This window comes from Pocillopora damicornis, chromosome 8 (genome assembly GCF_964200805.1).
Source record: "Pocillopora damicornis chromosome 8, jaPocDami1.2, whole genome shotgun sequence".
NCBI classification, from domain to species: Eukaryota; Metazoa; Cnidaria; class Anthozoa; order Scleractinia; family Pocilloporidae; genus Pocillopora; species Pocillopora damicornis.
The window spans coordinates 1086948-1110171 of NC_142677.1; the positions used below are offsets into that span (position 1 = coordinate 1086948).

The 23224-nt window shown below is 37.8% G+C and overlaps 2 protein-coding genes and 1 pseudogene across 3 annotated transcripts; all 3 read left to right on the top strand.

Annotated features, from left to right (window-relative positions):
- Nucleotides 1–166: 166 nt before the first annotated feature.
- LOC149040850 (uncharacterized) lies at nt 167–3237 on the top strand. Its single transcript, XM_089179953.1, has 5 exons — nt 167–398; nt 945–1201; nt 1853–1967; nt 2068–2390; nt 2904–3237. Exons 1-5 carry the CDS (start codon nt 296–298, stop codon nt 3090–3092), a joined length of 987 nt encoding a protein of 328 aa, XP_089036079.1. The 5' UTR covers nt 167–295; the 3' UTR covers nt 3093–3237.
- Nucleotides 3238–6976: 3739 nt separating this feature from the next.
- LOC149040851 (uncharacterized) lies at nt 6977–13852 on the top strand (annotated as a pseudogene). Its single transcript, XR_016179039.1, has 9 exons — nt 6977–7283; nt 8424–8579; nt 8701–8823; nt 9552–9674; nt 10940–11062; nt 11806–12065; nt 12386–12500; nt 12602–12911; nt 13522–13852. The product of XR_016179039.1 is annotated as an uncharacterized LOC149040851 (transcript).
- Nucleotides 13853–18758: 4906 nt separating this feature from the next.
- LOC149040852 (uncharacterized) lies at nt 18759–23095 on the top strand. Its single transcript, XM_089179954.1, has 5 exons — nt 18759–19072; nt 19714–19970; nt 20846–20960; nt 21056–21378; nt 22002–23095. Exons 1-5 carry the CDS (start codon nt 18970–18972, stop codon nt 22188–22190), a joined length of 987 nt encoding a protein of 328 aa, XP_089036080.1. The 5' UTR covers nt 18759–18969; the 3' UTR covers nt 22191–23095.
- Nucleotides 23096–23224: the final 129 nt, after the last annotated feature.

Sequence of the window (23224 nt, forward strand, 5' to 3'; positions counted from 1 at the left end):
TGGTTGGATAATTAATGAATGGTCCCCGCTGGCATCTTTGTGATCAGTGTCGTGCGTAATCCACAACGAAGGAGCGCCTGTCTTAGCTATTAAAGACGGCACGAACATCTCCTTGAGAACATTCTATTGAACAGGCCCACTGGACTCACTTCAAGTTTTTCCAACATATGCCAAAACTCATTTAAATCCACAACAATTTTCTGCCTTTAGGTGGACAGGATTGGTTGTTGTTAAAATGATGTAAACTGTTGTTTCAGTGCGTGACTGGTAATCTTTTATTCTAGAAAACAAGCGAATGGTGGAAACGTGCAGGCTGAGTATGGATGCTTCCGTTTTACTTTTAAGCTTTCTCTTTTATAGCAGTATCATTATTCCGTTATCCTCTGGATGTTCCGCAGGTAAGCAGACACAATTTTGAATTTGTTTTGCTGATATTAGTTCAATTTATTTCCATATTTTAAATACCCCTTCTCAACAGAACTTAAAATAAAACTAAAATTACTTTTTTTTTAAATTTGCAAGTGATGGACTGGCTATGTCTGGTCACAGGAGAGTTCTATCGAACTCTGTCGATTAGAATTTCTTGAAAATTGACTCTTTGGGGATATTACCCTGCAATTGAATTCCATTCAAGCAAACCGTTATTCGAAGTCTTTAGAATCCGAGAGCGCTATTTTCTGTCATCTTTACAGCGTGAGAGGTAGGATATCAAGCTCATCTGCAACTGTGTCTAGCAATACGGAATCATTTTAACAAAACATATAATCATTTGGCGTGATGACATACAACAAAGCTGAATACGTCCGGTTATTAATTAATAAAATTAAAGAGTAAGCTTCTATTTCAATGCACTAAATGGCGAAGATTTCCTACTAATTTCCTAAACCAAAACCGTGCTTCAACTTCATCATTTCATTCTCTTTTGTTATTTCAATACTGAACAGGTGGAGAATGTCGATCCATTGTTTTCAAAGAACAAATACGGGACAAAGTCTTGGAGGGGTACTTAATCAGGCTTGTAGAGGTACCCCACCGAGGGAACTGTAAAATGCTGTGCTATACGGAGCCCAATTGTGTGTCCATAAATTTGGGGCCTTCGCAAGGAGGCAACTACATTTGTGAGTTAAACAATGCTTCGGACGAAAGTCCAGGGTCATCCGTCCTTCGGAGTAAACAAGATTATTCCCATTTCAGCATCGAGGTAAAGTGACTTATTTCAGACTGCGGACAATTACTGTGCGTGATAATTTTGTCGGATTACTTTTAAACTAGCCTTCCAACCCTTGAATTGAATTAAGGTAATTCCTTTGTATTGCACCGCGCATCACAAGAAACTTTTTGACCCGATTTCGTGTGAGATTGAGTGATTTTTCCATATATTATATATTACATTGTTCCATACGTCCTATCGACTCTGCCAATTGCTCAAGAGTCTCTTTTAAACGTTCCTTTAAAAACTACTAAAACCAATGAAATAAATCGTGTGATTAGTACCAATACGGGAATGAATGGGGTGACATTGGCCCATCATATCTCTTTGGTGACCTATCTATCGTATGTCAGTTCTCGAAACAGAGATTGGTGATGAACACCGAAGGAAAATTAGGAATCACCTGAGCAAGGGAGAATACCTAAGTTAAGGTACACTAGTGGTGTTATCTGTACAATGTTAAAAAAAAAGAAAATCAAAGTACCAGTGGCTAAAAATAATTGAAGCCATTCTAAATAAATCAACCACTGATATTTTAAAAAGCCTGAAGAAGTTATCCCTCCAGCAAGACTGTGTTCCTTTGGGGATGAGTAATACCTAACCATGGATATTTATAATACGCAGTCATTTTGTCTTGAACAGAATCCTTGTAGTAACAGTCCCTGTTTCAACAATGGCACATGTAAAGCTGGATACACTGATAAAGGATTTCGTTGTAAATGTCCTTCAGGATTCACTGGTGTATACTGCAGGAAAGGTAATTAAACACAAAACTGTAAAGTGAACTCAATACCCATGAGAATCATAGAGTGATCAGAAGGATGGAAATTTCCGGACTTTTTTTTTCCTTTATGTAGCCTGCAGTTTTGACTTTGAAGATGGAATCGGCGAATGGGAAATGACAGGCAGAGCTTTCATTCATCAACCAACATTTGGTGACAATCCAGCAGCTCGCAACAGAGAAAGCGCCCAGCAACAAGGGGACTGGTGGATAGGGGGGGCTGAGAAACGACCCAGCGAGAGCGATCCAGCAGGAAGGCTACACACAGACTCTGCCGACACCCCCCTGGGAACTCTCATTTCTCCTTGTTTCCGTATCGTTGGCAGAGATATCTCGTTTCTCATCGGTGGAGGATGTACCATAAGTGATATTCGTGCGGAGCTTATTGTCAACAATCAGGTGAGATTATTCTCTTTGACCATTATGTTTCATTTGATTATTTTGAAACAGCCTGGGTAGATTTATCAAAGCATCAGAGATTTGGTCTTTCAAAACTGCGAAACCATTTTGAGCTTCGTGATATCCATGAGATTCGTTTAGGTTTACAATAAGCTATTTAGAAGGAAAAAAATATAATTAAAAAAGGAAAGCCAAACTTTTTCGACATTAGATCATCATCAGGATAAATGATGGTGTCCCTGAAAACGATAATGTTGAAAACGTTCGGTTTTTACTTTTCAAATATATTTTTGCCCTAAAAACAGCTCATTTTGAATTTCCTAAGAGAACTCGCGTCTGGCACACTTTATTTGAACATTGCAATCAGCACATTCAGTGCGGTAATGTCTTGATTTCAAGTAGAAAGAGGTTGCTCTTTATTTGAATTGATGTATGATACAGTCATGATAGATATGTCAGCATTGATCGAAACAAAGGTTTATAACTGTTTGCTATGTTTGTTGTTACATGCAGGTTGTCAGAAATGAGACAGGCAACTGTAACGAGACAATGTACCGTAAGAGCTGGGATGTAAAAGAATTCATCGGTCAATATGCCCAAGTCAGACTAGTTGATGAGAGATCTGGTGGTTGGGGTCACATTAACTTTGATGACCTTAGAGGAGATATCGTTTGTCCTCACTACTTAGATGAAGACAACTGAAGGGAAAGTAAGGGCACAAATGATAAGCGTTCATCAGGTTTCTACAGATAGTCACAAGGTGACTATACAGTAAGGGTCAACAGCTTTTGATATTCTATGGTTCTTTTGTACAGCAATTGCTTTGTGCTAGCATAGATAGGCACACTCACTCTGTTTATAGGAACAGTAGAAAAGTATTATGAAAACAATTTCTCGTGGCAAAAAATGTTATACATGTTATTCACTTTTTATATTGTATTGCCGTGAAATTTTTAAAAATGAAAGTCTTTTGCTGTAGATGCTAGCAATCATATCCTCTTAGAATGCTTTTTTTGGTTGAAATTCTGTTGAAGGTATGAATACTCGACATATTTACTTTGAAAAGTCCATAGCTGTAAAAACTCCCATTAGATTTTGTTCAGGATTACAGACTGAAGTCATTTTCGAGTAAGCTTGCAAAACAGGTTCCAAAATAGTGCAAGAGTTTTCCCTAATTAAAGACCAGTATCGAAGTTACAGATATCATATTAATAGCCTAAGTAGTTTAGTTTTTAAAAATTGGGAAAAATACTGCGTTTTTCAGGTGCAATACATTGCAGTCAGTAAGCAGTGCCATATCAGTACTGATTAGGAGACAAAAAAAATTCTTTTCAATACAGTCATGCTTACTGACCTACGTGAGCATTGAATGTAGCAAGGGTATAAAAATGTTTGTGCTTGTCATTAGGATGAGGTTGTCAGAATCGAGACAGGTAGCTGCTCGGAGAATATGTAACACAAGAGCTGAAACATAGAAGACTTCATTGGTCAATACGTCCAAGTCAGACTAGTTATGTTAATGTAGCATGTATTTGGTAGCATGTTGCATTAATAAAGCGAGGTTCTTTATTTGTTCTCATTAGGTTGGGAACCTCGCAAGATCTTGTATCGGACCATTTCGATTTCTTACATTTTGTTACTTTAACCCTCCTTTCTGCTGTACTTAGTTCAGCTAATGAAATGTTGTACAGCTGTAAGCTATGGCGACTAGAGTTCTCTTCCCTGTAAGCAAATTCTTGGATCAAAGTTACTAAATTGTAAAAAACTAGAATTTTAAATGTTTCCATGGGACGAGAGCCTACTTCCAGTTAGTAATATTTTACGAAACGTGATTTTATAATAGCTCAGACTGGCGGGAGTCAAACAAACCTGACACAAGTGTTGCAGATAAGCACATTTCTAGAATAAAGAAAAACATTTATGTTATGCCTGCAAAGTTGGAAACGAACTATGATTTGCAGAGTGAAATTAATCCGATTAAAACGTAAATTTTCTAGCTCATCGGTTTAAAGGAGCGTGGGCGGAGTTAATGTGCCAAGCCTCCAAACAAAGGCGCTGGTGGTAACGCCGATTAGTGGTGATAATTTTAGAATTATCCCACCCAATTGCATGGTTGGTTAGGCAAGTATGCTCCGATAAAGCTGAACAGGATCCTTAGTTTTGGCGAAAAAGCGTTAAAGTTGCTCAAAAACCTTTTCAGACTTTAGGGCATATTTTCGCCAAACCTAAGGATCCTGTCACGAAAGAACAACGAACCGACGCCATTTATTCTATTCCTTGCAATGTCTGTGACAACGAATACATCGGACAGACCAAACGCCAGTTTGGTACACGGTTAAAAGAGCACCAAAAAGCGGTTTTTCTTTGCAAAAAGGAAAATTCAGCTTTATCGGAGCATACTTGCCTAACCAACCATACAATTGGGTGGGATAATTCTAAAATTATCACCACTAATCGGCGTTACCACCAGCGCCTTTGTCTGGAGGCTTGGCACATTAACTCCGCCCACGCTCCTTTAAATCGTGACGATGGCGGTCTGCTTCCTGACGCTTATTTACACCTCGTCAGAAAAAAAGGCCGCTAATTAGTGATCATATAAAAGGACCTCTTGTTGCAGCGTTTAGATCACCCCTGATGAAGGCACTAGACAGGAGTGTCGAAACGTTGGGTCTATGAATTGTAACTTCTTCGGTTACATTCATTAAATCTGCAAACCAATGTAGCATCAAACTATGTCTATTCTGAAGGTGTTTTACGCATTGCATTTGTGTGATTGGCTGGATAGTTAATAATTGGTCCAAGCTGGGGTCTTTGTGACTAGCGTCGTGCGTAATCCACAATCATTGAAGGAGCACCTGTCCTAGCCATTAACGACAGCTCGAACATCTTCTTGAGAACATTCTGTTAAGTAGACCAACTGGAGTCAGTTAAAGTTTTGCTATGCGAAAACGCATTTAAATCCACAAAATGTTTTTGCCTTTAGCTGGAGAGATGGCTGCTGTGAAAATGATGTAGACTGTTATTTCAGTGCATGACTGGTAATCTTGGAAGCTAAGCTTCCGTTTCACTTTTAATCTTTTTCTTTCATAGCGATATGATTATTCCGTTATCCTCTAGATGCTCCGAAGCTAACTTGACAAGGTTTTGAATTTGATTTTGTTGATTTTCTTTCAATTCATTTCCATAGTTTGAATATCTCCTCTAAATAGAACTTTTTTCAATTTGAAAGTGATGGACCGGCTATGTCTGGCCACAGGAGAGTTCTATCAAGATTATCCCCGATTGGAATATCTTGCAAAATACCCATTTGTGCCGCAGTTGACGAAATTTGACGCAGTGATCAAAATTTCCAATAGTAGTTCATTTACATTGGGATCGATTTTAAAAGAGATGTAAATTATTTGCTTTCCTCTTCGACGGGTAACTCGCCTCTGGTTCTCACAACTTGCTTCGGTATACATTCAAAATCTAACGGAAAAATTACAGAGGTACCCGCTGAGGCAAAATCTTTCTTTGGTGAAAAAACTGAAGTATGAGTAAAGCAAAGATTGTTAGACTTCTGTTCACTGTTTCCTCTTGAGCTCCAATTATGATAATGTTATATTTGTATTTTGAATTCCACCTGTTCGGAAAGTGGTTTATATCTAGATTTAAACATGTACGCGCCATCTCATGAATCATGATAAAAAAAATTATCTATTAAACTTATTTTCAATCTTTAAGTGGATATTTATCGGCTAATATAGGGGAATCTGTATAAAACCCTTTAAGGACACCTAAAGGGCAGGTTTTGAATTCACTCGTTACTGATGAAGATGCTAGTAAAGGTTTTCATTAAATGACATTTGTTATGGGATACTTGGAAAAGCGGATCTCGAACTCATTTTGTGGATGCAGAATGCTTAAAGACGGCTGGGGTTTTTCTGGCCTGATAAGTGGCTATAGTTAAGTTTTTATCAACCTGCTCAAAAGTGATGGTGTTCTTGTATTATCTTTAATTTACGGCGATCACAAACAATTTAGGGGCAAATTATCAATAACCCGGTGATATTATTCACAATATACAATCAAACTGATGTTATGAATATGAGATTATTTTGCATTCATAACAGTTTGCCAGAAAACAGAGGCTCAAGCTGTTAAACTAGACTTTCGTTTTTGTGTTTGTTTTTTTTTTATTTAAACAATTAAAACAGCCACTGAACAACTTCAAAATGCAAACTTTCCAGATGGTGATCCACTCCGAAGAACACCTCAAATGGCTGTGCTTTAATTTTCTCTTTAAAGGTAAGGAAGCTTTCTTTTCATCAGTTTTGATGTTAAATTAGGGAGGAATGGCTAAAAAACCTGATGTTATTTTACAATTAATGCTTTAAAAATTTCAAACTCATGATTTCTGGATAAGAATCCCTCGAGCAGTTAAAAATGTCACCAAAAAACAAAAAGGAAAGACTTAAAAAAAATAGTTTCCCAAGAGGCTAGAGTTGTTCTCGGCTGCACCTCGTGCTCTCTAAACTCTCTATATGCATCCACAACGCCATATATGCACGCTAAGCATGGATTAATTCTTTATTCTTACAGGAAAAATGCTGTGGCAATATTTTTGTTTCTTTATCTTGGCTTTTTTCGTGGGCCGCGTATGTGCTAATGAACAGCGCAGGATGGAGATCAACATTCAAGGCATTAAACTTGAGAAGTTCGTGTTTAAAAAGGTTTCAGCATTAGCTCCTCACATCTGTGATATTCGGTGTGGACAAGAAATTACCTGCCAAAGCTATAACTACAACAGAAAGGAGAAGATCTGCGAATTGAACAACCGCACCAAAGAGGCGAGGCTTGAAAGTTTTCGCTCGGCCCCTGGTTGGTTTCATATCCGGCGTTTAAACGGAAGGGGTATGTTTTAAGTTCAAGAATGTTGACTAGGAAAGATTTACTCATAAAGTATATTTTATAGCGCGGTATGTAGTTGCTGATGCAGTGAGAAGGCCCTACTCGTTCGCACGTTATGACTGAGAGCAAAGTGTTTTCGGCTCCGGCACGACCCAATTCAGACAAGGAGCGTTTTATCCTAAGACTGTCGATCTTCTTCTGGCTGACAATTTTACCATATTACATCACGCCGGACCGTAAGCCAGCTCATGCAAGTTTTTCCAGCTCTGTTCTCATGATCGCGAACGGCCCTCACGAGGAATGTTTTGGGAAGACTATCACGTATGGGTTCGAATTCTAACCTCAAGATGTTGTTTTTATTTTTACATCGTGTTTTGCTTGAAAGTTTCTGTCTTTTAACGGTGTCGCCGTGAGCAACCCTGACAGGTGCTTCTTTAGGACATTTACAGTTTTTTTTTTAACAAACTTCATTTTCAAGAAAAATATTGAGTTAGGTTTTTCCGATAAACTTATCTTACTGCTTCTGTGTTTTAACACATTTGAAAAAAATGTTAGTTCTGATGCTTATCTAAGAGAAATGAAAGTGGGGAAAAGAAGGTCGAATTTGTTAAAACGTCAAGTTATTCATAAATGATATTTATCTTTGATGTTTTCATATTTAATAGTATTTTTAACATGCTTTAATAACCGTTTTACCCTTCGCTTTCAGAGTAAGGTAAGAAAAATTCGAATGAAATACTCCACCACATTTCAGTGAGTTAGATACATTTATGCACATAGAGGAAGATGTTTTTCGTCTTGTCACGAGCGTGGGACAAAGAGAAAATTACCTACTATCTCTCATATTCTATTTAGAAAAACAAGACGCTGTCGACATTCTAGCAGTATGCTGGACGTGCGTCATGTATGAACTTCGTAATGGGCCTCGCCCACCTTAGAGTCTCTGAGGCTCAGTGGTACATCGGAGCGCGGAAACCGAAGGTCTGAGGTTCGATTCCTCATGGGAACTCAGAACTTTTTATTTGTCCCACGCTCGTGACAATACGAAAAATATCTTTCTCTATTTCTACCGAGCTCAAAACTTAAAATTTTTGCAAATTAGTTATCCCACGAATTAATTTTGCAATCTTTGTTGTATTGCAGCACCTCTGGGTTCCATTCTGGAATTGCCAGCAATGTCTTGCCAAGAAATAAAGGCAAGTGAGGGAAAAGATTCCACTAGCAACAAGTACTGGCTGAATCCAACTGGTAATGGAAAGACAGAGTTGATGTTTTGCGATATGAACTTGGGGACTGGAGGTTAGCCTATTTCATTTTATCTCAACTTATACCTGTCAAAAAAATTTTTTTTTAGTTTTTTGTTTTTTTCTGTTAATTTCTATTTCATCTATTCTTTCATTATTTACCATTTATCTCCTAGACATCGATGAATGTAAGAGTGATATCTTGCGCTGTGACGTGAATGCAAACTGTTCAAACACTTATGGCTCGTACAAATGCACATGTAAGGAGGGATACAATGGAACTGGACATGTATGTACAGGTATGATGAACTTACTTCGTTTTAACCTCTGCTTACGGTTAGGAACTGGCATTTTGTCAGTCGAATCCGAAACTTTTCTTGGTTGCTTCCCCATTTTGTATTTCCTGAAAGCTTTTCTTCCAAAGATTGAGCTGAGTATCTATCGTGGTCAGAGATACCAAATTCGTCTTAATTAATTAACTTAAAAACGCTGAAAACAAAACGTAACCAATGTCTATCCATCTTAACCGAACAAGCTTGGTCAATAAAGGATCTATCACATAGAAAAAATATTTTGTTTTGTTAAAAATCAAGAAACACTTGTTTATTTCAAGAGATGGGAAAGAGAGCCGACTGTTTTTGAAGCCCAATAAACCCACGACTTTTCTTTATTTTGACCGTCTTCTACTGCTTTTTGCGACTCCGTCGCTGACACTGTCCATAACTTACGAACTCTTCTGAAAGTTCGCTCCGAGCAATTTTCTTTCTTGCGCAGACTTAAACCGTGCAATCCCAAGCGGGCATGATGGACCCATTTTATCCGCTCAGGTAGCCAATCAGAAGACAGGATTCGCTTCAAAATGCGCAAGGGCACTGGCAGCGATATAATAACAACTAATACTGATAGAGTCGTCCATATTTCTCGTCAGAATTAAATTAAAATGTAGTCTAAGTATTGCCAGAAGTAAATTACCCTTTATCAACCTTTTAAATTACTTTCCTTAGCTTACGTTATCTTTTTTCTTCAGATATTGACGAGTGCGCAAATTCCAGCATCATTTGTGGTGTGAATGCGACCTGTGTAAACACTAATGGCTCGTATGAATGCACATGCAAGGAGGGATACAACGGAACTGGACATGTATGCATAGGTATGATGAACTTACTTATCTTCTTTGCACCATCGTCAGCGAAGTACGTCTGCCGCATTCTTCCAGCTGATTCGTTCTTTACCTCAGCTTAGGATTGGGAATTCGCATTTTATCAGTCGGATCCGACTTTTGGTTGCTTCCCCATTTTGGATTTCCTGAAAGCTTTTCTTCCAAAGATTGAGTTAGTTATCCTTCCTGCTCAGAGTTACCACATTCTTCTATATTTCATTTCATTTGTCTTCGTTGCTTCCTCTGTTCTTTGGAGAATGTCAACTTGTTCTCTCTTTACTGTCTATGTTATGTAGGAACGCAAAGTGGTCATTCCTTAGTTCCCCATGTTTTGACCTTTCATCTTGGCGGTTAAGCTGCACTACCTCTGACCAAAAATTTATATTTCCGTTTTCTTTTCAATGTATGTGGTTGGTAAGGTATCTGTTGAGTATTGGCTGCTAGGCTCTTACCAATACTACTCTCACCCAAAGACCTTTACTCGCCTAAATGGACAAGACACTCTTCTTAAGACGTTAGACTTGTAATGTCCGAGGGAGTGGATATCATTAATGAACGGGGTCTGTGCTCAGACTTACCTGCGTTTTTAAATCTTCTCTCAGATATCGCTAAAAGCAGGAAAGGCAGCCACCTTTGTGGCGCGAATGCCAACTGCATCAACACCAGCAGCTCTCATACTTGTTTCGACTCGGTCCATAAAAACGCTAAAAAAAGACCTCGGCTAATATCCAGCCATCTTGACCGAACAAGCTTGGCCAATAAAGCATTTATCACATGGCAAAAAGATTTTGCTTCAATGAGAATCAAAGAAATACTTGTTAATTTGAAGACACGGGATAGAGAGCCAACTGTTTTTGCAGCCCAATAAACCCACGAGAGTTTTCTTTACTTTGACTGCCTTCTACCGCTTTTTGCGACTCCGTTGCTGACACTGTCTGTAACTTACGAACTCTCTTGTAAGTTCGCCCCAAGCAATTTTCTTTCTTGCGGGGGATTAAACCGTGCAATCCCGAGCGGGTGTGATGGCCCATTTTACCCGCTTAGGTAGCCAATCAGAAGACAGGATTCGCTTAAAAATGGCCACAGGTTCTGGCAGCGATATGATAACAACTAATATTTATAGAGCCGTCCATATTTCTCGTCAGAATTAAATTAACTTGTAGTCTAAGTCATTACCAATAGTAATTTATCCTTTATCCAGCTTTTAAATTGTTTCCCTTAGCTCACGTATTAACTTAATAAACCTTTTTCTTTAGATATTGACGAGTGCGCAAATTCCAGCATCATTTGTGGTGTGAATGCGACCTGTGTAAACACAAATGGTTCTTATGGTTGTAGTTGCAAGGAAGGATCAGCTGGAGATGGTGGTGTGTGTTCAGGTAAATTAAGTTTCTTTAGGATGGAAAGGGAATATGCTAAGAGATTGTATGCTCACTGAAAGATATTACATCTAGTAACTGTCCAAGTAGGATAATCGTCAAGTTGGAAGAACAATCAAAATAAAAACAGAAAGAGCCTTTCTTAGCAACCAGAAGTTTTCTCTCTCTGCCTTAATGGGCAACAATAATACTGTGTTTATGCCCAAACCAGAAGGTACGTGTGGAGAAGTTTTCCTTAAAAGAAATATTACGGAGGTCTCGGTTTAAAGCGATTTTAGATGTCAGGATGTCTGGATTCCATCTGAAATTTTTCCTCTTTGTACCCTGTTTCTTTAAAGAAAGTATTTTTAACCTTCGAAATTTGATAATTGAAAGGATAGCATAAGCTCAACTCTGTAAACTGCCTTGGTTAATAATTGCTTCAATGTTGGATACAAGTAAAGTAAACAGTAGTTTCTGAATATAAAATCCTCAGTTCATGAAACTCGAATTACCTATTCACATAACTTCAGAAAAACTGATAATAATATACAACAGCCAGTATTTTACAAAGCTTAGCGAGGTGAATTAAATAAATAAATCAAGAAGAATGAATATTATACAAAATCGTAATTAAAAAATTACTTGGAAAAGTTTTGCCCCACGTGCTTCACTCCTTTTGCTGCGCATGCGATCCAAAACTAAAAGGTCAACAATGATATCAACCCGTTTTTTTCATACTGATTTGATATTTGCTGAAACAGATGATGGATGCCGCCACATTGTGTGGAATCAACCAGTACAAGACAAACTCATGCAGGGAAACGTTATCAGAAGTATGGAGGTACCTCATGAGGGCAGCTGTAAAGTAATTTGTTATATGGAGCCTAATTGTGTGTCCATAAATGTTCGACCTGCTACTCAAGGAGGAAACTTCATTTGTGAGTTAAACAATGCTACGGGAGGAAATAAAAGATCGTCTGCCCTACAAAGTAAAGAGGGTCATATCTACGTTGCCATTGAGGTACTTCCAACTGATTTCATATGACCAAAAATATTATTTTAGGCGATCCTTTTAGCAGTGACGTAACGAGAGCGTAGACAAGAAGTTAAGAAAGCTTATATATGGTCATTTCTTCGGAATAGTCAATCACTGATCTTTCAGGCGATTCAACTGTCTATCTATTAAACGATCAGTTAGTTGCATATTAGAGGATCGATTGCTTGCAAGTAAAATGGTCTAGGCATAATGCACTTTTAATGTAGCTTTAAGATAAAGCAATGGACGAATATGTGAGCTACGCAAAACTATTTATAAGACGGAATTTATTTTGTTTCTAACAGAATCTCTGCAGCAGCAGTTCCTGTTACAACAATGGCACATGTCAAGCTGGATACACCGATAAAGGATTTCGTTGTAAATGTCCTTCAGGGTTCACCGGCGCATACTGCAATAAAAGTAATTGAATACAAATTTACGGAATCGAGATTTACGACATCGAATGATAGTCGTAGAGTATTCAGCGGGATAAACACTTCCTCTTTTTTCTTTCTCACTAGCTTGCAGCCTTGACTTTGAAGATGGAATTGGTGGATGGGAAATGACAGGCACAGCTTTCATTCACCAACCAACAGCAGCACGCAACAGAGAAAGCGCCCAGCAGCAAGGGGACTGGTGGATAGGGGGGGGGCTGAGAATCGACCCAGCGAAAACGATCCAGCAGGAAGGTGGTACCAAGAAAGTGCCGATCCACCCCAGGGAACTCTCATTTCTCCTTGTTTCCGTATCGTTTGCAAGAATATCTCGTTTCTCATTGGTGGAGGATGTACCATAAAAGATATTCGTGCGGAGCTTATTGTCGACAACGAGGTGAGATCATTTACTTTGACCATTATGTTTCCTTTGATGTTTTTGAAACATCCTTGGTAGATTTATCAAGGTATCAGAGAGTTTTGATAAATAGCGAAATCATTTTGAGCTTCGTGATATCCATGAGATTCGTTTAGGTTTACAATGAGCCATTTATAAGGAAAAAATGTATTAAAAAAAAAGCCAGACGTTTTTGACACTAGGTCATCGTCAGGATAAACAATGGTAACCCTGAAAATAATCTAGTTTCGAAAACGCCTGTGTTTCACATTTTAATGTGCTTTTTGCTTTATGAATAGCTCATTTTGAGTTTCGTCAAGAAAGGTTCCACAAGGGAACCAGCCTCGCCTCTGGTACACTTTCTTTGTCTTTGGCTTACACAACATTGAAACGAGTTTTTCTGTTGTTGTTGTTATTTTCGTTTGTTTGTTTGTTTTTTTCTGAAGTGCAGAGCATTGCAATCAGCACATTCAATTCTGTATTGCCTTGATTTCTATAGAAATAGGTTGCTCTTAATTTGAATAAATGTATGATACGGTCATGGCAGTTATATCAGCATTCATCGAAACAAAGGTTTAAAACTATTTGATATGTTTGTTGTTACATGCAGGTTGTCAGAAATGAGACAGGCAACTGTTACGAGACAATGTACCGTAAGAGCTGGGATGTAAAAGAATTCATCGGACAATACGCGCAAGTCAGACTAGTTGATAAGAGATCTGGTAGTTGGGGTCACATTAATTTTGATGACCTTAAAGGAGATATCATTTGTCCTCACCATTTAGGGGAAAACAACTGAAGGGAAAGTAAGGGCACAAAAGATAAGCGGTTTTTACATATAGTCACCTTGTGACTATACAGTAGGTTTGACAGCTTTTGATACTGTATAGTTCTTTTGTATAACACTTGCTTTGTGCCAGTATAGATAGGCACACTCACTCTGTTTATAGCAACAGTAGAAAAGTATTATGAAAAATTTTATGCGCGTGGCAGAAAATGCTATAATCATATCATCCACTTATTATATTGGATTACCACGACAAAATGAAAGTCTGTTGAAGGTCTTTATGAACACTCAATGTTTACTTTGAAAAACTCATAGCTGTAAAATTTCCTGATAGATTTTGTTCAGGATTACAGGTTGAAGTCATTTTCCAAAATACTGCAATAGTTTTCTCTAATTAAACACCAGTATCGAAGTTACAGAAATTATGTTATGGAAATAGCTTATGTAGACTGATCAACGTTTCTGATATTTAGCTTTGCAAAATTGCGAAATTTATACTGCATTTTTTAAGTACAATCCATTGCAATCAACACACGCAATGCCATATTAGAACTGATGGCGACACCAAAAATTCCTCTCAATACAGTCATGCTACCTACGTCAACACTGATCGAAAGAAGGGATTTTGAAAAAGATTTTGTATTTGTATCATTACATTAAGGTTGTCAGAAATGAGTCAGGTAACTGTTCGGAGACTACGTACCATAAGAGCTCCAACGTAGAAGAGTTCATCGGTCAATACGCCCAAGTCAGACTAGTTGATAAAAGATCTGTTAATTGGGGTCACAATGACTTTTATGACCTTAAATGAGATACCATTTGTCCTCGCTAACTAAAGTAGAAGTGAAGGCAAAAAGGATTAACGGCTGTTGAAACCAACTCACCCCTTCAAGTCAGGATTTTGCACGTAGTCACCTTGAAAGAAGGTTATAACTGCTTTTGACGTTTTATAGTACTTGCTTTGTGCCAGCATTGAGACAATTTTATGTGCGAGACAGAGCATTTCATAATCATGTCTTCCGATCGTTTGGATTGGAAAACATGATTGTAATTGGTTTACCGTGACAATAAGAAGTCTCTTACTTTATATCTTAGCAGTCATATCATGTTAAAACCCACCTTTTTTGATGTGTATAAATTTCTTGGCTGAGTATTTAAGGACACTGGATATCCATCGCTTTGAAAAAACTCCCATTAGATTCTATTTAGGGCTATAGAGGTCAAAAAAGGTTGCGATATATTGTAACAGTTCCCCTTATCGTGCGAAAGCCAGTATCAAAGCCACACAGATCATGTTAATGTAGTATGTAATGGGTAGTATTTCACACTGAAAAAGAGGCTCTCCCTTTGTTCTTAGCCTTGGAAACCTCGCAAGATCTTGTATCGGACCATTTTGATTTTTTACATTTTGTTACTTTTACCCTCCTTTCTGTTGTACTCAGTTCAAACAATGAAATGTTGCGCAGCTGTAAGTTTATGGCGACTAGAGGTCTCTTCCTTGTAAGCAAAATTCTTGGATCAAAGTTGCTAAATTGTAAATACTAGAATTTGAAATGTTTCAATGGGACGAGAGCCTACTTCCAGTTAGTAATATCTTAAGTTACGTGATTTTAAAACAGCTCAGACTGGCGGGAGTCAAGTGGTGCAGTTCTGGAATGAAGAGAAGCAAATGTGAGGGTACTCAATAGGATTTTTGGGATCCATGATTAGGCTTATTTAAAGTCCGGGATCCGGGAATTTAAAGTAAAAAGGGAGCGAGATGCGGGATTGTTATTACGAACGGGACACGGGAATCGGGATTTGGAAAATAATCACTTCAACGAACTGAGAGCCGGGATGTCCGTTGACGGGAATTTTTGAAGAAATTGATCTTCTCAGTCCACGAAAAGCACCAGGCGAACAGGCTCTCTAGCATTCAGGAGGCGGTCGTGCTGTTCAGCGACACTCTTTAATTATTGCGCGGCAATGAAAAGTATATCAGAAGCGAAGTTGCCAATTAACCAAAAATCCTCAATATCCCACAGGGTAGCAAGGCATCTATGACTGCTGCGTCAGTTGAAATGCTTAACGGCCTTGAGAAACCTCCAGAAAATCTCAGAATCATGCCTTTATATGCCCAGCCGTAAACATTTGTTGCAGCAGTGCGTCAGCGCCCTGTCAGATAGGAAACAACGACGGAAAGAGTTGTAACTCTCCCGTAGTACCTCTATTAGAGAGAAATTTAGCCGGGCAAACCGGTCACTCTCGAACGCTTTGACTTCGAGGAGCAGCAAGAAAACAGCGGGAAACAAGCCGAAGAGGAAGATGGAATATTAGAGTTCGTTTCCCCGTGTGATGATAGTGACATTCCATCTTTGGAACTAGAAGCTGATTTTCATCTCGGAAGAGGTTCCCGCCTCCCAAGATGTATTCGCTTCAACAGCAGAATTGTGTTCAATGAAGTTTTCTTTGCCTCTCTTCTTATGAAACTATGAGATTGCGGCCGCAATCTTTTGTGTCTTATGCACTTGCTGACATTGTCATTCGTCTCTTTGATACCAACCTGTCCGTATTAACACGTTCGTCCGTGATTGAAGTTTAACAGAAGGAAGTCTTTACCGTGACTAGCGTACGTTATTCCTGCAAAACTTTGAAAACTTCTAAAATAAAATATATCATTATTTTGGTGAAAAGAGGTAAACCTACGCCTTACGGTGACCATAGACTTCAACGGATCAATGCTGGTTGAGAAAGTCATCTGCTACCGAAATGGCCCTCCCAAGTTTAGAAATGGAGTAAGACAAAATTGTATGATCGGGATCGGGATTAGCCGGCATAAACTGTTGGGATTACGGGATTGAGAAGAAAATTTTTGTAGTCGGGATTGTGGGATTAGAGAACCCTATTGGAGACCCTCAAATGTGTTTTGTTTACAAAGTTGGAAACGAACTGTGATTCGCGGAGTGAAATTAATTCCATTAAAACTTCTCTACAAATTTACATAATGGAAAATACTTTATCACTTTATCTTGTTTCCCTCTTTGTTAGTGTTCTCATTTGCGTCTTGCAGTTCTTAATATTAGGTAAAATACGTCGTAGCAAATTTTAGAAACTGGTCACTTACCTGCTGAAAATCTATTAGCACTTTGTTATATATTAGCTTTACAAAATTTCATAATAAAAATATGTTTAATTTTATCTTTTTTGTGTAAACATAATTTTAGAATGTGTACATCACAGTTTGGACAGTTGGTTTTAACCATGGAAACATGTAATTGAAATTTTCATTTTAAAGCTTATTTAGGAATATTTACTTGGAACGTGCGTGCACAGAGTGTGCTATGAGTGAGGCAGAGGTTAATTAGAACACAGAAACTTTATAGCTAATAAAAATACACGTCAAAATATCGATTCTTTGGACTTGTATTCTTCTGTTTCATTAGGTCATCCCTTTACAACGACTAATCTTTCCAAATCTTACTTTCGCTTTGCTTCGGAATTGAAATGTAATAAAACGATGTGTTAACCAAACGGCGTCTTCGTGACTTGGGCTATTTAAAAACCTTTTTCAGTGTCTTTTTTTTATGACGTCTTAAACGAAGAAGACTCGCTAGTCACCATAAGATAAAGTCATTCTACCACGTGAGTGATAAGATACACGAAAAAAATTATGCGCTTTTGATCGGCTGAAAATGAGTCCATTTTTTGATGTAAACGTGAACAACGTCGTAAAACGAGTGAAAATTACAAACTGTGCGTGCGCTGTCTGTGATGCTTTTTTCAAGGGAATAATTACTAAGTAATAGCAACACTTTTCGTGCAATATGGTGAAAATAAGCAAAGCCTATAAATTGCACCCGCCCTCCGGACTTCTGCAATTATGATATCCTAGAAAAATTTGCTGGTGCTTATTAACACAAAACTGCACTCGAAATTATGTTATTGGTTAAACTGGAAACGAGGTCAAAGACGATCCCCTCTACTCCCTGTAATACGAAATTGGCTGTCTGTTTAACTTCAACTTTTCTTATGTCGCAACATTTCTTGCTCCAGTTGTCTTTCGTCAATCAGCACGTCTATGTTGGGAACGGTGAATTATGGTTTCTTGTTATTCTACCACAGTTGGAGCTCGATCTCCCAAGGAGATTCCACATATCTGACATCGTTTCAATCAAACAAAGCATTCAAAGTCAAACTGAAATAAAACATAATTTAAAAATATTACTCAAGTCAGTCGGTGTATTGTTTATATGTAATAAGGTGCCGTTTAAGAGGAATTTATCACATTGCTCGAACACGGTCATAATTCTGAGAATTTAATCCAAGTTTTTGCTAGAAACCAAAGAAGTATGAGTAAAACAAAGATGGTTGAACTTCTGTTCACTGTTCTCTCTTGAGCTCGAATTATGAATTTGATATTCCACCTGTTCGGAATATTTAGGTTTATACGCACCATCTCATAAATCTTAATAATAAACCGTTTATGAAGCTTATTTTTAATTTTTAAATGGAGAATTATCGGCCAATAAAGAGGAATCTATATAAAACCCTTTAGAAAAAGTCTCGGCGCCATCAAAACGTTGCCCGAGACACTTAAGGGGGCAGGTTTTGAATTCACTCGTCACTGATGAAGATAGTAATTATCATTAAATTTAGGGATGCTTGGAAAAGCGGAACTCGAACTCATATTATAGATGCACGATACTTAAAAGACAGCCAATGGGTTTTCCGATTTAGTAAGAGGCTAGAGTGAACTTTTTATCAACCTGTTTAAAGTAAGGGTGTTCTGGTATTATCTTTAATTTACAGCGCTCACAAACATTTTAAAGGCAAATTGTCATTCACCAGGTGATATTATATACAATTCACTATAAAAATATTATGAATATGAGGCTATTTTACGTTTATTACAGTTTACCTAAAAATAATGGCTTAAGCTGTCAGACTAGACCTTCAGTAAGGCAGGGAACTGAATTCAATTGTATATATATATATATATATTAATTCAAACAATAGCTAATTAATGAATGGTCCCCGCTGGCATCTTTGTGATCAGTGTCTTGCGTAATCCACAACCATTTAAGGAGCACCTGTCTTAGCTATTAACGACAGCACTAACATCTCCTTGAGAACATTCTGTTGAACAAGCCAACTGGAGTCAACATATGTCAAAACGCATTTAAATCCACAACAATATTTGCCTTTAGCTGAACAGGATTGGTTGTTGTTAAAATGATGTAAACTGTTGTTTCAGTACGTGACTGGTGGTCTTTTATTCTAGAACACAAGCGAATGGCGGAAACGTGCAGGCTGAGTATGGAAGCTTCTGTTTTACTTTTAAACTTTCTCTTTTATAGCGGTGTCATTATTCCGTTATCCTCTGGATGTTCTGCAGGTAAGTCGACAAAGTTTTGAATTTGTTTTGCGGATATTCGTTCAATTTATTTCCATAATTTGAATACCCCTTCTTGATAGAACTTTTTTTTTTAATTTGTAAGTGATGGACTAGCTATGTCTGGTCACAGGAGAGTTCTATCGAACTCTGTCGATTAGAATTTCTTGCAAAATACCCATTTTTGCCGCGGTTGACGAAATCTGACGCGATGATCAAATTTCCAATAGTGGGTGATTTACATTGGGATCGATTTTAATAGAGTTGTAAATTATTTGCTTTCCTCTCTGACGGGTAACTCGCCTTTGTTTCTCACAACTTGCTTCAGTGTACGTTCAAAATCTAACGGTAAAATTACAGAGGTACCCGCTGAGGCAAAATCTTTTTTGGTGAAAAACTGAAGCAGAACTTTCAATCTCCTGGGATACCGTAGCAAGGAAAACTCTCACACAGTACAAAAAACAAAACAAAACAAAACAAAAACAAAAAGCAAAAAAAGGCAGAAGGAAACCATGATCTAGCGTCTCTCGAGGCAAATTGACTTTTTGGGGATATTACCCTGCAATTGAAACCTCTTTCTCTAAACCGAAACCTTATTTCAACTTCATCATTCCATTCTCTTTTGTTATATAAATACTAAACAGGTGACGAATGTCGATCCATTGATTTCAAAGAACCAATACAAGACAAAGTCTTGGAGGGGTACTTAATCAGGCTTGTAGAGGTACCCCACCAAGCGGACTGTAAAGTGCTTTGCTATACGGAGCCCAATTGTGTTTCCGTAAATTTGGGGCCTTCGCAAGGAGGGAAATACATTTGTGAGTTAAACAATGCTTCGGACGAAAGTCAAGGCTCATCTGTCCTTCAGAGTAAACAAGATTATTCCCATTTCAGCATCGAGGTAAAGTGACTTATTTCAGACGGCAAACAATTATTGTGCGTGATAATTTTGTCGGATTACTTTTAAACTAGCCTTACAGTCCTTGTACTGAATTAGGGTGATTCCTCAGTATTGCACCGCGCATCACGAGAAACTTTTTGACCCTATTTCGTGTGAGATTGAGTGATTTTTCCATAGATTAGATATTGCATTGTTCCATACGTCTTATATATCGACTCTCTACCTATCACTCAAGTGTTTCTTTTTAAACGTTCGTTTAAAAACTACCGTAAAATGTACCGTGAACCGATGAAATAAAGCACGTGATCAGTGCCAATACAGAAATGAATAGGGTGACATTGGCCCATCATATCTCCTTCGTGACCAATCTTTTGTATGGTGGTACCAATACAGGAATAAATGGGGTACCATTGGCCCATCATATTCCTTTGGGGACCTATCTTTTGTATGATAGTACCAAAACGGGAATGAATGGGGTAACATTGACCCATCATATCTCTTTCGTGGCCTATCTTTTGTACGGTAGTTCTCGAAACAGAGATTGGTAATGAACACTCAAGAAAATTAGGAATCACCTCAACAAGGTAAAATATCAAAGCTAAGGTACATCAGTGGTGTTATCTGTACAATGTTAAAGAGAGAAAAATCAATGAACCCGTGGGTAAAAGGAATAGGACGTATCCTAAAAAAAAAACAATCACTAGTCGACCAACAAAATATCCAGTAAATAAATTGACAAAGTTTAACTGATTCTAATATTCACTTGATCAAAAAGCAATAAGAAGTCATCGCTCCAGCAAGACTGTGTTCCTTTGAGAATAGGTAATAACTAACCATGGATATTTATAATACGCAGTCATTTTTTTCTTGATCAGAATCCATGCAGCAGAATTCCCTGTTTCAACAATGGCACTTGTCAAGCTGGATACACTGATAAAGGATTTCGTTGTAAATGTTCTTCAGGGTTCACTGGCGCAGACTGCAAGAAATGTAAGTACAGAGCTGTGAAGTGGAATTTTTAATATCGAATGATAATCATATAGTATTCAGCATATAAACATTTGCTTTTTTTTCTTTCTCACTAGCTTGCAGCCTTGACTTTGAAGATGGAATCGATGGATGGGAAATGACGGGCACAGCTTTCATTCAGCAACCAACATTTGGTGACAATCCAGCAGCACGCAACAGAGAAAGCGCCCAGCAGCAAGGAGACTGGTGGATAGGAGGGGCTGAGAATCGACCCAGCGAAAGCGATCCAGCAGGAAAGCTGTACGCAAAAAGTGGCGATCCACCTCAGGGAACCCTCATTTCTCCTTGTTTCCGTATCGTTGGCAAGAATATCTCGTTTCTCATTGGTGGAGGATGTACCATAAATGATATACGCGCTGAGCTTATTGTCGACAACCAGGTGAGATTATTTACTTTGACCATTATATTTCCTTTGATTCTTTTGAATCAAAGATAGGTAGGTAGATTTATCAAAGTATTAGAGATTTTTGATAAATTGCGAAACCATTTTGAGCTTCGTGATATCCCTGAGATTCGTTTAGGTTTGCAGTGAGCTATTTATAAGGAAAAATATAATTAAAAAACAAAAGCCAAACGTTTTCGACACTAAGTCATCATCAGGATAAACGATGATGACCCTGAAAATGATCCAGTTTCGAAAATGTTTTTGTTTTTTACTTTTATATATATTTTTGCTTTATACAAAGCTCATTTTAAGTTTTCGAGCGAGAGGTCCTTCGAGGGAACCAACCTCGCGTCTGGCACACTTTCTTTGTCTTTTGGCTTACACAACGTTGAAACAAATGTTTTTTTTTTGTTGCTGCTGCTTCGTTTGTTTGATTGTTTTTTCTTTTCTGAAGTGCAGAGCATTGTAATCAGCACATTCAATGCTTTAATGTCTTGATTTCAATAGAGATAGATTACGTTTTATTTGAATTATTGTATGATACAGTTATAATAGAGATGTCAGCATTCATCGAAACAAAGGTTAAAACTGTTTAATATGTTTGTTGTTACATGCAGGTTGTCAGAAATGAGACAGGCAACTGTTACGAGACAATGTACCGTAAGAGCTGGGATGTAAAAGAATTCATCGGACAATACGCGCAAGTCAGACTAGTTGATAAGAGATCTGGTGCTTGGGGTCACATTAACTTTGATGACCTTAGAGGAGATATCATTTGTCCTCACCATTTAGGGGAAAACAAATGAAGGGAAAATAAGGGCGAAAGGTTATGCATTTTTCAGGTTTTTAAATATAGTCACCTTGTGACTATACAGTAAAGCTTAACAGCTTTTGATATTGCATAGTTCTTTTGTGTGGCACTTGCTTTGTGCCAGCATAGATAAGCTCACTCACTCTGTTTATAAGAACAGTAGAAAAGTGTTATGAAACAATTTTATGAGCGTGGCGAAAAATGCTATAATCATATGATCCACTCGTTACTTTGGATTTCCGCGACAAAATGAAAGTCTATTGATTTGCATGCAAGCAATGGTATCATATTAGAAAGCTTCTGTTTTTGTCTAAATTTCTGTTGACGGTCTTTATGAACACTCAATATTTATTTTGAAAAATCTATACCTGTAAAAACTACTGGTAGGTTTTGTTCAGGTTTACAGAATGAAGTCATTTTCGAGTAGCTTTCAAAACAGGTTCCAAAATAGTGCAATAGTTTCCCCTAATTAAAGACCAATATCAAAGTTTAAAGACCAATATGGAAGTTACATAAATCATGTTATTGAAACAGCCTAGGTAGATTGATCAACACATCTGAGATTTAGTTTTCCAAAATTGTGACACTCATACTGCATTTTTCTAAGTGCATTCCATTGCAATCAGCACACGTAGTGCCACATCAGTACTGATTGTGACACAAAAAATTCTTTTCAAGACAGTCATGCTATCTACCTTAACATTGACCACAACAGGGGTATGAAAGTTCATTACGTTAAGGTTGTTAGAAATGAGACAGATAACTGTTCGGAGACTATGAACCATAAGAGTAGAAGAGTTCATTGGTGAACACGTCCAAATCATACTAGTTATGTTAATGTAGCATGTATTGGGTAGCATTTTGCATTAATAAAACGAGATTCTTCATTTGTTCCTAGTAGCTTGGAAACCTCGCAAAATCTTGTACCGGACCAATTTGATTTTTCACATTTTGCTACTTTTACCCTCCTTTCTCTTGTGCTTAGTTCAACCAATGAAATATTGTACAGCTGTATGTTAAAGGCGACTA

Excerpts from the sequence above, each read along its gene's own strand:
- LOC149040850 (XM_089179953.1), top strand. The coding sequence starts at position 296 with ATGGTGGAAACGTGCAGGCTGAGTATGGATGCTTCCGTTTTACTTTTA. Across the intron at positions 399-944 it reads ATCCTCTGGATGTTCCGCAG|GTGGAGAATGTCGATCCATT; the intron begins GTAAGCAGACAC and ends AATACTGAACAG. Across the intron at positions 1,968-2,067 it reads TGGTGTATACTGCAGGAAAG|CCTGCAGTTTTGACTTTGAA; the intron begins GTAATTAAACAC and ends TCCTTTATGTAG.
- LOC149040852 (XM_089179954.1), top strand. The coding sequence starts at position 18,970 with ATGGCGGAAACGTGCAGGCTGAGTATGGAAGCTTCTGTTTTACTTTTA. Across the intron at positions 19,073-19,713 it reads ATCCTCTGGATGTTCTGCAG|GTGACGAATGTCGATCCATT; the intron begins GTAAGTCGACAA and ends AATACTAAACAG. Across the intron at positions 21,379-22,001 it reads AGCTTATTGTCGACAACCAG|GTTGTCAGAAATGAGACAGG; the intron begins GTGAGATTATTT and ends TGTTACATGCAG.